Genomic DNA, 13,183 nt, shown 5'->3' on the forward strand with positions numbered 1-13,183 from the left:
AAGACAGAATAAAATTAGACTCAATCACATCCCAAGCAAAGTTAACTCCATGAATTAAGAAGGTAAGCTTTTCCACTTGCCTTTTCTGACGAGCTGCTGAACCCAAAAATACTGTGGAAGAGAGGACATATATGGTTTTGAAGATTCATTCATGGTCAGTGGCCAGACTTAACAGTAAAACACATAGTTTTTCAATGGATTAAAATACCTTTAATTCTTGCTAAACCACAAAGGGAAAACAGAAGACTTTCTCTTTACTGTTTTAAAACTTCAAGGTTTCAAATTGGAGACATCCTCCCTTTGGGGGTCTTGGACCCTTGAAGGACCATTGGTTTTCCTCCTTATTTGAAAGATATTTAAAAATCCTTTCAAGAAGATTCTTACTTATAATGCTTTTTCCATTCATGTGCCAGTGGTCCCCTGGGTTGTTGAAGGGCACTGGTTTACCCAGGAATTGTCTGAGTGAGAGGGACCACACGGCAGTGGACAGAAAGATGGATAAAATACGTCCTCTGTTCTAGGCCTGGTCATGAAGTAGCTTTGTGGCCCGAGACAAGTTCAAGTGTGGAGCTTCCTACACAGAATGAGGTTGGACCCAGCAACCTCAGTCCTTGAATTTCCCTTCGCGTGTGTTTACCGTAGCCTCTCACACTATCCAGGTGAAGGGAGACAGAATGGGGGGCCACACCCAGGCCCACCCATTCTCTAGGGAGCCCTTGACCCTGGAATTTTATTTAAATGGTTTGAAAACCACTCAACCTCAGAGCAAAGACTAAAAATAGCTTTTAGAGCTCAGTGCCTTTTAAAACATTTCTTCTCAGATGAGAAGGGCCAACTTTGCAGCTGGGGATAAAGGGGTTCTATGGAGGCCTGTGAAGAGGCGAGCCTAAGTCCTCTGTCCTTGTTAAGCAGGGCTGGCAGGAAAGTTAGAATCACCAGGACTCAGGGAATGGGAAATAGAGGTAACTGGTGCTAGCGTACTTCCCCTGCAGAAGCCACAGAGATGAGCTTATCTGAAAGCAGGATTACTTCACCAGAAGACCAAGGGCTTGGGAGGATGTGCCCTGGCCCAGAAACCAGTTGAGTCTGGTAAACCTTCCAGAGACCTTCCCAAGAGTTTCTAATAATGAGTTTGACTTTGGGGTACCTAGTCTATTTCCTGGGGTGTGGGCCTGCTGAGGCTGGCATACAAACTTTTATTTTTTCCTTTTTCATTTAATGAAACCTTGAACTTATAAAATGGACCTGGACAGGCAAAAACCCCTGAGGTCTCTGACCAAGAATTCTCGGACCTGTTTTTCACTTAAGGAAACAGATACAGAGATATAACAGGCTAAGCAGGATTGTTCCTCAGGGTCTCTACCCAGACTGTAGGGTGTGGGATTTCCTTTGGACTTAACTAGTCTGTTCACATCCTCCCCCAAACATGGGGCTTCTCCGGCTCCCACTTCAGAGAATGTCTGGGAGCTCGGGTCTATTCCTTCTTGGGAAGGTCAGAGTAAAGACAGTAAAATGAACAGGGCTAAGGCACTGCCTCTACCAGTTCTTTCCCCACCATGGTTCAAGTCCATCCCTGGTCTTTTGGGAAAACTTAAGATCAATTTTTTTCCAAGTATGTTCATTTAGTATCCTGGATCCCCCCTTTAACTGGTATTCATTACTGTATCCTGGTATACCTTTCAGAGCAAATAGGGAGGTGGAATCCTCTTGTAAGATTTGAAGAGATACTTGCTTTGCTCGAGGCCTTATTTTAAATCATTACTGCATTAAAAATAGAAAGACATGGAATTTGTCAACTTCTCCTACTTAACACTTTCCTAAGGCCCAAACCCCTCTCCCTGTATTTTTAACTTGTGGACAAATTTATGAACTACCTGCCCAGGTTAAATGAGGCATTAAAAGAAGCTGCTTACCACGTCCTCTTCTGTCCACGCACCAATCTCAAAGGAAGGCAGCAGCTGCATGGGAAATACGAATGAAATGGAAAAAAAGAAGGAATATTATCACTGTCTTTTTGGTTTATCCCCACACTTTTCAGTATTTTAGCTCTGGGCAGCTAAAACCAAGCAGCTCTGGCTTGGTTCCTCCTGCAGGTGGCATTGAATGGAAACCAGTTTTCCCAACCGTTAAGGAATTTCTCAGGGTTCCAAAGATGTTGCCCACAGAAGCCAAACCACCTCTCAGTAACAATTCATTGTGCTTGGTGAGTCGTGACAATGGGACTCTGCACATCTTGGGATTTTCCACTCTTTGTACTTGGCACACTGAGAGTAGTTTTACCTCCCATGAGAAGGCCTTGGCAGTCAAGGAATTTCTGACGTTTGTCAGATACCAGAGCCGTCTTCGGAATTCTCAGTCAACACGAAGATCGTTTGATCATTAATGAAAATTCCAAAGCAACCACTTGGTAACCAGATGTTTTACATGCTTATTTTTAGAGGGGAATTTCTAAGTGTTTAAATGTCTCAGTTGCACTATATTTTTAAAACAAAATATTAGAAGGACACGTAAAATTGGAGCCGTCCTAAGGAACCCAGGTTGCAGAGTTGCTCTAACTAAAACTAAACTAAACTAACCTCCCTCCCTGGCAAGTATACAAACATGAATGACAACTTTGCAAGAGGACTCCTGCCTGCCCATTTTCAGAGCCAAAGGACTACTCGCTTCAATATATGCTCCATGGCCACAGACTAAATAAATACCTACGTAACGGGAAGAAAATCTGTGTCTTGTGACTTGAATTAGTTTGCTATAGCCATTAGTTTTAACCAGCTTAACTTGCCAACATGGTTGGATTGCTCATGAGGCAACATGGCAAAGTGTCTTTCAACACGTGTTACAAATAATATTTTTTGTGCGAGTTGAAAAAAAAAGAAGTTGGATTTGGTTACTTTTACCATTAGTGTAAACATCAGAGGGTGGGTGAGTTAATCCTTCTAATCTGCAGGTATTTTAAATTCACATGCTCAAAACCTTGCTAGGAAAGGCATGCCTCTGCCTTCAAGGAGCTTTTAATTTAAGGGGGGGTAAAGTAGGTCTGGACTATACCTTGGGAGGAGTTCAAGGCCACCTTTAGTTTCCTCAGCGCCCATCAGAGTGCCTGGCACACAACACCTGGTAAATTTTTGTTGAACAGTTTGTTGAATGAGTAAAACTGAAGGGTGCATTTACTATGATGCTAAATTCTCTGGTACAGAGTTCAATGTCTATGGCTATACCACGGAAAAGGGAGGGTTTCATAGACCACCATGGGGGATGGAAGGCATAGTGGCTTGAGCTGACACAGCAGGGCTAGGAGAGAGGTGACTCCTGGTGAGAAGCAACAAGGCAAGACACTGGCAGTGGTGGAGGCGGGACAGGAAGGAAGGACGGGCACGGCACGTTTGTTCAACGGGAGCTCCAGATACAGTGTGCGCATGTCCAAGGATCAAGGGGAACTGCAGCCAACTCTAGGGGGCCAGGCAGATTTATTTAAAAAACCCACTAGTTACAATAAATCTGAATGCAGAGAGTTTGAGACGTACAGATAAGTTGCAAGGGTGTACATCGCTACCACTCTACATGTACTCCGCTACCCTCATGTGCTCCGATTCCCACAGGACTGCCCCTTCCCTCCTCTGAAATACCTGGTGTTTGTAGTCACATGCACTCACCTGCTTTAATAATGCAGAAACGAAAGTGACTTGAGAAACAGGATCTAAAACTGAACTTGATCAAAGAAAATACATGACAAGTTTTATTTCTTCACGGGGCAGCTGGACACAGCTGCAGAAGCGTCATTTGCTTTTCCCATCACAGACTCAAATGTGAAATAAGGAACTTGTTTGATTAGTTTAAGAAACAACAGACTGCTTTACTTTACAGAGCCGTTTAAGGCTGCATCAAGGCTGGCTTTTAGAAGAAGTGAGGGTGTATGGAATGTTTTGATTTGTATATAATTCCCAAATGTTGTGCTGAACAAAATTGATAAGTATTTCTTGCATAAAGGTTGTAAAGGAAACAACTAATCAAAACCAACATCTTTGGTTTTCATGTCCGAAGGAGAGGAGAAGAGTTGACTTGTGCTCTGAGGGTGGCTCACCAAGATGACGCCAAGGGAAAGGCGCTGGATTCAGTGTGAGACTTGCTCCGGCAGGATTCTTGCATGCTGCTGGCAAAGATTAGTGAGAGGAAGGCTGGAGCCAGGCATGCTTCAAGACGGTTTGAATTTGGCAGAACAGGGGAGAAGAGTTAATATCTCCAGCCACAGAGTGGCTTCCTATTTCCTCTATGTCTGCTGGACCTTGTTAACATTATCAGTGTATCTGCTATAGGGTGAGTTCTAAGCTTTTCTGTCTCTCTTTGGGGATTAAAAAAAAAAAAAATCCACCTTGTGACTGCCCCATCACTTTACAAATTCATTATTTACACTCCAGTTGATTTCAGGAGAGAAGCTCACACTCATGGTTATGCGTGTGATAATGATTCCTTCAAAGGTTGTTGGGAATCCAATCTAACAAAGCTCTGATATACACAATAACACATAACAAAGGGATTTACTGTCAAAACGTTTATTGCAAAATGGAGTCTTAAAACAAAGGAAAGCAAAGAAAAGTTCACATCAAAATGAAATGTATGACACCAACTTGGATTTCTGAATACATTGTGGACTTTGTGTTGGAATATCAAATTCCAACAAGGAAGTCAATAACTGAGTAGTCTTACCACACAAGAATAAAATTTAATCTTCCATACAAACATGATACACGATTTTGGCATAGGACTTGCTCAGAATAACATTGCGATAGAATAATTGAGAAAAACGTTTTGTTAAAAAAAAAACCAATAAGGTGATAATGCCATCTATTCAAAGCTCACACTCAAAGAATATAAATATTTTCTATCATTTAGTACAAAAAGTTTAAAACAGTGCAAAAGCAATATGTGCAGTGTATTGTATCTGACATTAAAAGGTCTATTATTCTGCACACAATATAAAATAGTTAATGTACGTGCCTGAAACTCTAGCTCTGAAGTAAATAATCACATGCCAGAAAGCTCCTCACAGGTAATAGAGTGCAAACTAAGCTGGAGTCTGAGGAAACATAGCTAGTCCTCCAGATGTCCTGGTAGACGCTCATTTCTCATCAGAGAGGCAGCTATCAGGCTATGTTACAATCAAAAGAACAGAACAGATTCTTCTCTCTGGAAATGCTTAACATCTAAACAGGAAAACAGTCTTACCCCAAAGCAGCAAAAGGTACCTGATTATAGAAAAATTATGCTTTATGATGTATGCGGTACAGTAGACTGCTAGTTTCAAAAGGCAGCAACAAGTCTAGTGTATCAAAAAAAAGGATCAAGATTTAACTCAGAGTAAGTTTTAAAATTATCTTTCATGAAATTCTTACCACTCCAATGAAACCTCGGAAAAGCAAAGTTGTGTACATCGTAGTGCCATGAGAAATCGTTTTAGATCTCTCCCAAACCTTCCCCCACCCCAATTCCTTGATTTTCATGGGGATCAAGTTTGAATTCCCCAGCTGGTGTTAAAGTCTAACAAATCTACTGCATATTAAAAATCACTGGCTAATAAAAAGAAACGAAATTGAGTTATTTGTAGTGAGGTGGATGGACCTAGAGTGTGTCATACAGAGTGAAGTAAGTCAGAAAGAGAAAAACAAATACCGTATGCTAACACATATATATGGAATCTAAAAGAAAAGGTTCTGAAGAACCTGGGGGCAAGACAGGAATAAAGACGCAGACGTAGAGAACGGACTTGAGGACACGGGGGGGGGGGAGGATAAGCTGGAACAAAGTGAGAGAGTGGCATAGACGTATATACACTACCAAACGTAAAACAGATAGCTAGTGGGAAGCAGCTGCATAGCACAGGGAGATCAGCTCGGTGCTTTGTGTCCACCTAGAGGGGTGGGATAGGGAGGGTGGGAGGGAGACAGATGCAAGAGGGAGGGGATATGGGGATATATGTATATGCATAGTGATTCACTTTGTTATACAGCAGAAACTAACACACCACTGTAAAGCAATTATACTCTAATAAAGACGTTAAAACACAAAAACAACAACAACAAAACTGATCTGAAAAGTGAATTAAAAGCTGTATAATTAACATCTTCATTAGAAATTCTGCCTATGGCTGATAAATATTTCTTTTTAAATTTAATAAGGCTACTAATAGAGTCTAAAGTCTTCTAAATCATCTTCATAGATCAAGGGAAACCACTTTAAGATTCTGTTTCTATGATGCAGATTTCAGGGATGTTCAAAACCCTAGAAAGACACTGATTTGGAACAGAAAGTAAAATAGCCAGTGCCCTATAGTAATTACCTACAGCCCAATTTTAGGTTAGAACATTGCAAGCGTATCACTGAGGTTATCAATTCTGCTGTGTCCAAAATCTCTGCAGTTTCCTGATGGCAGAGTATTGAGCTATGACCATCTCTGGAATTTCTGTGAGGAAAATGGCAGCAGTCGAGAGATTAGAGAAATATTACCTGAATGATGGTAAACCTAGGTCTGGGTTGTTACCTTTCTCTTTTGGCCTTATTTGGCTGCTTTTATTAATGCACCAAAACCTTATGTATAATCCTAATAGATCTAATTATTATTATACATTTTTATTTAATGTAAATTTTAAAAAATGTCCATCCCATTCATTTCATACGTTCTAAATTTATTTCCGGTTATTCTCAAATGAGAGACAAGGTTTACACTCTTATATTTTTTAAGGTTTACACTCTTACATAAGGTGCACAGATCCCAAAATCAGCCCACAGAGATTCCATTATGGGTAAGGCCTTTCCTGACCACACTTTAAAGTCCACAACACTCCGCTATGGGCCTCATCCTTCCCTGCTTCGTTTCCCAGCGTGCACTTATCAAATGTTTACTACATGATGCATTTGTTCTGTTTGTTGGCCATCTCCGCTTGCTGGCCTGTAAGCTCCGCAAGTGCAGATTTTCATCTAGCTGTTCCCTAGAACGGTACCGGGCGCAAAGGAGGGGCTCAATGAATACTGGTGGGATGGATGACTTTACCTTGGCCTGGGAAGATGTGCAACAACAAGCTGTGAACTACCTGGTCTCTGGCTCTCCTTCAGGTTACATGGCACAGAGCCCCAGGGCATGCTGGGAAGTCAAGAGCTGAAAACCATCCCCTCTGCTCCACTCCAAGATCTTCTGCTTGAGTGGCTCGTCTTGAATCAAAGAGGCCTCCTCCATGTCTGAGTGCAGACAGGATGCCTATTTATGTTTGCACCTGTTTGTCACCAGCAATATACTGTGGTGTGTGTGTATCTGTGTCTATATTTGCATAGACATAGGAAGTGTATCAGATTGGGTATGTGGGGAACCCATCTTCTAGGGGAAACGTTTACCTCTTCTTTCTGTGTTTGCCTGGTCTGTGGGTGGTAGCAAGGCCTGCAAACACCTCAGACTAGCTAAACCTTGCCATGTGCATGGTCTTCAAAGGGCGACAGAGTAGATCGGCTCGTGCAGCTTACGTTCCAAAGATGTTCTCTATCTTTCCTGAAAGCTATTCACTTTAACTTTCATCTCATCCTACTCAACAAATATCACTTGAAATTGATAGTTTCGTTTTCCAGGTTACAGAAACCACTTATTTTTCAGTGTCTTTTCACTGGCATAGTTAACAGTAGCTAACATTAACTGACCACTTACCATTGGCCTGGTACTGTGTTAAATGCTTTACATGTATCATCTTATTTAATCCTCACAACAATCCTTTAGGTAAGTACTATTACCATTCTCAAGTTAAAGGTGAGCAGACGTACAAGTTAAATAATTTGCCCAAGATTGCACAGCGATTTTGAATCACGATCTGACTCCAGATCCTTCTATTTATCACTATTCTATACAGACTGGTCTCTACATTTCACACCCAGAACATTTTATTAGTAATTTTTCTCTAAATAAAGCTGGCACAGAGTACTGATCATTTTGTGGTATTTTCCACCCTTAATGGGGATTGGAAGCATGTCATGCTTCAAATTCCAGGAGGCTTTTTATGATCAAATATACTTGGAAATAATATTAGACAATATCTATGATGATATCCTTTCTTAAATCTTCTATGGGCTTCCCTGGTGGCGCAGTGGTTAAGAATCCACCTGCTAATGCAGGGGACACAGGTTCGAGTCCTGGTCTGGGAAGATCCCACATGCCGCAGAGCAACTAAGCCCATGTGCCACAACTACTGAGCCCGTGTGCCACAGCTACTGAAACCCGTGTGCCTAGAGCCCGTGCTTCACAATGAGAGAAGCCTGCACACCGCAACGAAGAGTAGCCCCCGCTTGCCACAACTAGAGAAAGCCCGCGCGCAGCAACGAAGACCCAATGCAGCCAAAAATAAAATTAAAAAAAAAAAATCTTCCATAAAAAGAACCACCCAAAGTACTTTGGTTTAATAGTCAAATGAACGGCACTGCTTTCAAATTTAGACTGAAAAAAAATCTTTCTTTGTTCTTTTGCCTTTCTGTATGTACATAACTACAAATGTTTTGTAGTTTTTTAATATTTTATAGTTTAAACAAGCTTTGACAATTCTGCGATAACATTCTGAGAATATCTCTCTGGCTAGCTAGGTTTTCAGAGCAGCACCTACATTTACTTCTCTTTAACACCAGCATGGCTGAGTCAGGGTTAAAAAAAAGAAATCTGGAAGGCTAGATCTGCTATAAAAAGGACCCTTCATTCTGCACTTTTGCCTAAGTAAGGACAGCTTATCTTTGCTATTCTTTTTATAATATTTAGTTCTGTCTTTAAAATATCTCTACATGTATTTAGAATCCAGGATTCTCATGCCCCTCTGGAAAACAAACACACACGCATACACTCCTGCCCCCGTATTAACGCTCACGCTGCCTGGAAGTGTGATCCCTTACTCTCTCTTTCTCTTTGTATAAGGTATAAGCTAAGCCTTAGATGACAGTGTGCTGTTAAGAAGCTTCTGGGGCGAGCACTGGTGTGAAAGTGCCAAAACACTGCTGTTTGGTTTCAAGTTAGAGTATTTCTCCTGCAAACGTACTACTGAAAACATCTCTTGGGTTTTACTTTCAGAAGTTGTGCTATTAAGTATTAAAAACCCTCAGCACTTAGGTATTTCTGGAGAAGTATTTGTTAGAACTTCCTTTCGTTTCAATTTTTTTATTGTTAGATTTTTTAGTCACTATCAATTATTTCTGACAGTATGGTGTATTGCCATAAGGGGAAAAAAAACATAGTATGTTACAAGAAAATCAAGTGTCAAAGAAGAATTAGGAGTTAAGAGTGCTTGTTGAAAATGTAAGTTTTTTAAAGCAACTGAATAAATCAAATCAAATCAAACTATAATGTATTCATTTTTAAAAAGCCAGAATGTCATTCGTTAAAAAATGCTATATTACATATAGAATCACAAGTTTCTATAATCAGGCACCACATTTGCTGATTCATTGAATAGACCTTTTTGGCTTAATCCCCTCCCCCCTTTTCTGTAAGCAAAGACAAATCAAAAGTAAAATCGTAAAGAAATGACTGTCATATAAATGTGATTGGCCTAAAAATGCAGTGCTTGGTTTTCTACCTCCTTACTGGTTTTTGTACAGACTGAGATAACAAGTTTCTTTTGTTTTCCCGGACATTTTCAATTTTAATACTTTGCTCTCTGCTTTCATTCACTATTGTTATCCATGTCATTATCTTCCTCATCACCATCATCATCACCATCATCATCACCTTCTGACAAGTCAAAATCACTGAACCCCAGGGCCATGTTGACCTTCTTCCCCCTTCTCTTAGATGTAGTTTTGGAAGAATTCTGCTTGGCTTGCATGTTTATCTGCATCCCAGAATGCATCACAGCTCCTGCTTTGTTCATTGAGAAGATATCCCCAAAGCCCATCAGCATCATGGCCTGCAGACTTTGGTTCATGCCATGGCCCTCCCCGTTACTTGTTGCTGTGATCTGACATGACATCTCTGCACTGTTTGACTCCTCTGTCTTAGATTCAAAGTAAGACTCCTCAGACATTCTTGCAGCAAGAGGCAAGAGAAGCTATCATGAGGGAAGAAAGGACAGAAGTAAAAAGAGAAATTAGGACCAATTTATATCAAGGAAACAGATACCACAAAACTAGTGGGTGTTGCACAGAAGGTAAATGATTAGTGAAATAAATGAATGTAAGGGATTATTTGAGAATTTATTTAATGGCAGGTTTGGCTCCAGCGTGTTTACCATAATTTATAAATGACAGAGTAAATCACAACCAAAGGTTTGCAAAGCACCACAGCAAGCCGAATTTCCAATAGGAAGGAAGTTGTAAGTTTTAAGCCCTCCTTTTCCTTAAAACAAAGTAGTTTTTAGAATTTCTCTCAATTTTTCCCAATTTGACTTTCATATGGAAACATTTAGTTAATTATTATATTAAAAGAGAAATTAAGTAGAGATTAAATCTCGAGTTAAAAAAAATAAACAAGAAACCTTGGACCAAAGAAGAAAAGCTTAGAGGAAGCATAAAAACAGTTTAGCAGTCAATTGGGAGATCTGGGTCATTAGCTACCTTTTTAGCTAGATTAAGTATCTATAAACAGTCTAGAATTCACTTGTCTCCCTTTATTATTTATTACAGCCAGATATAATTCTTGTTTTCCAATTTATGAAATCATTCACTTGTAAACAAATTCTAGATTGTCTCTAACATTTAAGTTATAAACAAGTATGTAAATACATGGGAAAACTGGGAGGAAAGGAAACTAGTATTAATTTAGATTGTTACCTTTGTCTCTATTCTCTACAAGTTTCCTTCTTTTAGCAGAATTTTTTTCTAGGAATTCTTCTCAGAGCAGATACAGACATTTATTTTCAATCTTACATAATTATTTTAAACAGCCAACCTATTTCCATAAATGTTGTTCATTTCAGGGGTAAAACTGTTAGGATCTCAAAGTGTTACTGCCTCTTCCTTTGAGAAAGAAGCAAATTAAGGCTTCTATTTTGATGCTGTTTAAATAAGGGTAAAAAAGTAATATAACTCTGGGATGACCTTCATATTCTGCATGTAAAGGTACTTTTTAGGACCAATTTCCTAATTTTTAAATTAAAGTTGGAATCAAGTTTTTTTAAAAAAAACTATCTTAACTCCACTAGGAAAAGACCTCTACAGTTATTAGTTCAATCAGAACTTCATATAATTCAACTAAAAAGCAGAAGTTACATGGAAGAAAGAAATTGTTTTAGATCCTTTAACACCGGAAACGGGCTATTACTTTCCTTGCAGTCAAATTTCCCAGCCTCTCAAATTTGTTTTCAATTGTTAGATACTCTCAGGATCTCTTTGCTGCTTATCTATTTTATTATTTCATATATTTCATAATTATTTCACATTATGTTAAGATCTCAACAAATGCCTCTCAAATAATCTATTATTTTTAAAAGAAGTAAAATTTCTACATCAAGCTACAACAATCATTAAAAATAAACATTGTTCATATTTGTGTATGGAAGATTCAGCTTCCCAAATATCTTTAACTAATGTTTTAATTTCAGGAAAGAAAGTAGTGTCCTTCCTTGAAATAAATGCAGTAATACAATTTTTTTATGACGTTACTTTAATATTAAACTTTTATAATTAAGATGAGGCTACACAGAGAAAACCTCAACCTCCAGTCGCTTCCTTTTAAAAGAGGTTTATTCTTATCAGTCTCTCAGAAACCTCATTTAAAGTCAACTAGAAACTGATGTGAGGATAAAAGAAAATATCTACTTATAAAATACCTGAGCACAAACCTTTCCTTCAGAAATACCAGCTCTATGAAGAAGAGACATTAAAAGCAAGTACTGTACAGAAAGAAAACTTAGCCTTCATAAGTAAAAAAAAGGAAGAAAATCTCATTGAGATCGTGCTGCATGCTGTCCATTGTTAGATGGTAGCCTTCAGAGCAGTTCCTTTACAGAGAGTTTTCTGCATTTAAAACGCAAGCATACAACCTACTGTGCACTCAGAGTTTTTCATCATTTATTATACAACTGCGTTACTAATAGCAATAATGTGTGCAAGGCAGCCCATAATTTCTTAGCAAAACTAATGCCAGTAAACTAAAGAAAGGTTCTAAAGCATACTTTAATGGGTCCTTTAAAGTTTTTTCTTAAAATGCTACATTTAGAAAGAGTCAAGCCATGCAGTGCTTTATAGCTTAAGATTTCAATGTACTTAAAAAATCCCCACAACTCTCAGACTTCAGAAGATGGCCATATTTTTGCCTCTCATCAGCTCTGGGAGAAGCAGTGTTCCCTTGAAGATCCTTAAGGTAATGCTTTCTGAGTCTGCCTGTTGGTACCAATTCAACCAGAACAGGAAACTTTCCTTAACTTCTTTTTTGAGAGCCAAGTTAAAATTCACTGAACTTATAAGTACTGTGGTACTTATAAGATGTGGTAGCCATGACAGTCTTATGCATAGCAATTCAGTTCTTACTTTGGGATTCCCTGGATAACCAAAGTCATTTTTGAAAAAGTTAAATCTGATGATAAACATTTAACTTCACTGTATTTTCCTTTTTTGGAAATCAGGTTATTTCTCCACATAAATTGGAAAAGGAGGCAAACTATTTTATTCTTTAGACACTGGAAAGTACTTTGCAGTTGGGCATTGGCTGCTAAATGGAGATTAAGACTTTTAAAAATAGGAAAGTTTTTTTTTTTTTTGCGTACGCGGGCCTCTCACTGTTGTGGCCTCTCCCTTTGCAGAGCACAGGCTCCGGACGCGCAGGCTCAGCGGCCATGGCTCACGGGCCCAGCCGCTCCGAGGCATGTGGGATCCTCCCGGACCGGGGCACGAACCCGTGTCCCCTGCATCGGCAGGCGGACTCTCAATCACTGCGCCACCAGGGAAGCCCAAGAAAGTTTTTTGAAGATCACAAAGTGAAGGGCATTTAAGAATTTTTTTGGTATAATCGCCATAGCAACTATCAAAAATGAATTTAAAGTACATAACAAGTGTACTTTTAGTCTTATTATTACTTGTGATCTTAAAGTGGACATATATTGCCCATTAAAAACCCTGGAAAAGCCAATGATAAATTTATACTTAATTCCTAAAATAATAAATTATTTAAAATAGGGAAGAATGCTGAAATTTGACTAGATTTTAATATATCATGTTAACATATAAGCTCATG

General features: G+C 39.2%; 1 protein-coding gene across 3 annotated transcripts in view; it reads right to left on the reverse strand.

Moving 5' to 3' along the window:
- Positions 1-13,183, reverse strand: part of MAP3K20 (mitogen-activated protein kinase kinase kinase 20) — a 173,042-nt gene that overhangs the window by 36,677 nt on the left and 123,182 nt on the right. For 2 of the 3 annotated variants that reach the window (XM_060152630.1, XM_060152631.1), the window contains exons 12-13: positions 1,914-1,958; positions 81-111 (exon numbers count right to left, since the gene is read on the reverse strand). In XM_060152630.1, coding sequence (XP_060008613.1) covers positions 81-111; positions 1,914-1,958 — 76 coding nt within the window. Of the gene's footprint in view, positions 1-80; positions 112-1,913; positions 1,959-4,534; positions 10,062-13,183 lie in introns of those variants that run through there. The other variant, XM_060152632.1, reaches the window with a different exon arrangement.

Source organism: Lagenorhynchus albirostris, chromosome 6 (genome assembly GCF_949774975.1).
Source record: "Lagenorhynchus albirostris chromosome 6, mLagAlb1.1, whole genome shotgun sequence".
Taxonomy (NCBI): Eukaryota; Metazoa; Chordata; class Mammalia; order Artiodactyla; family Delphinidae; genus Lagenorhynchus; species Lagenorhynchus albirostris.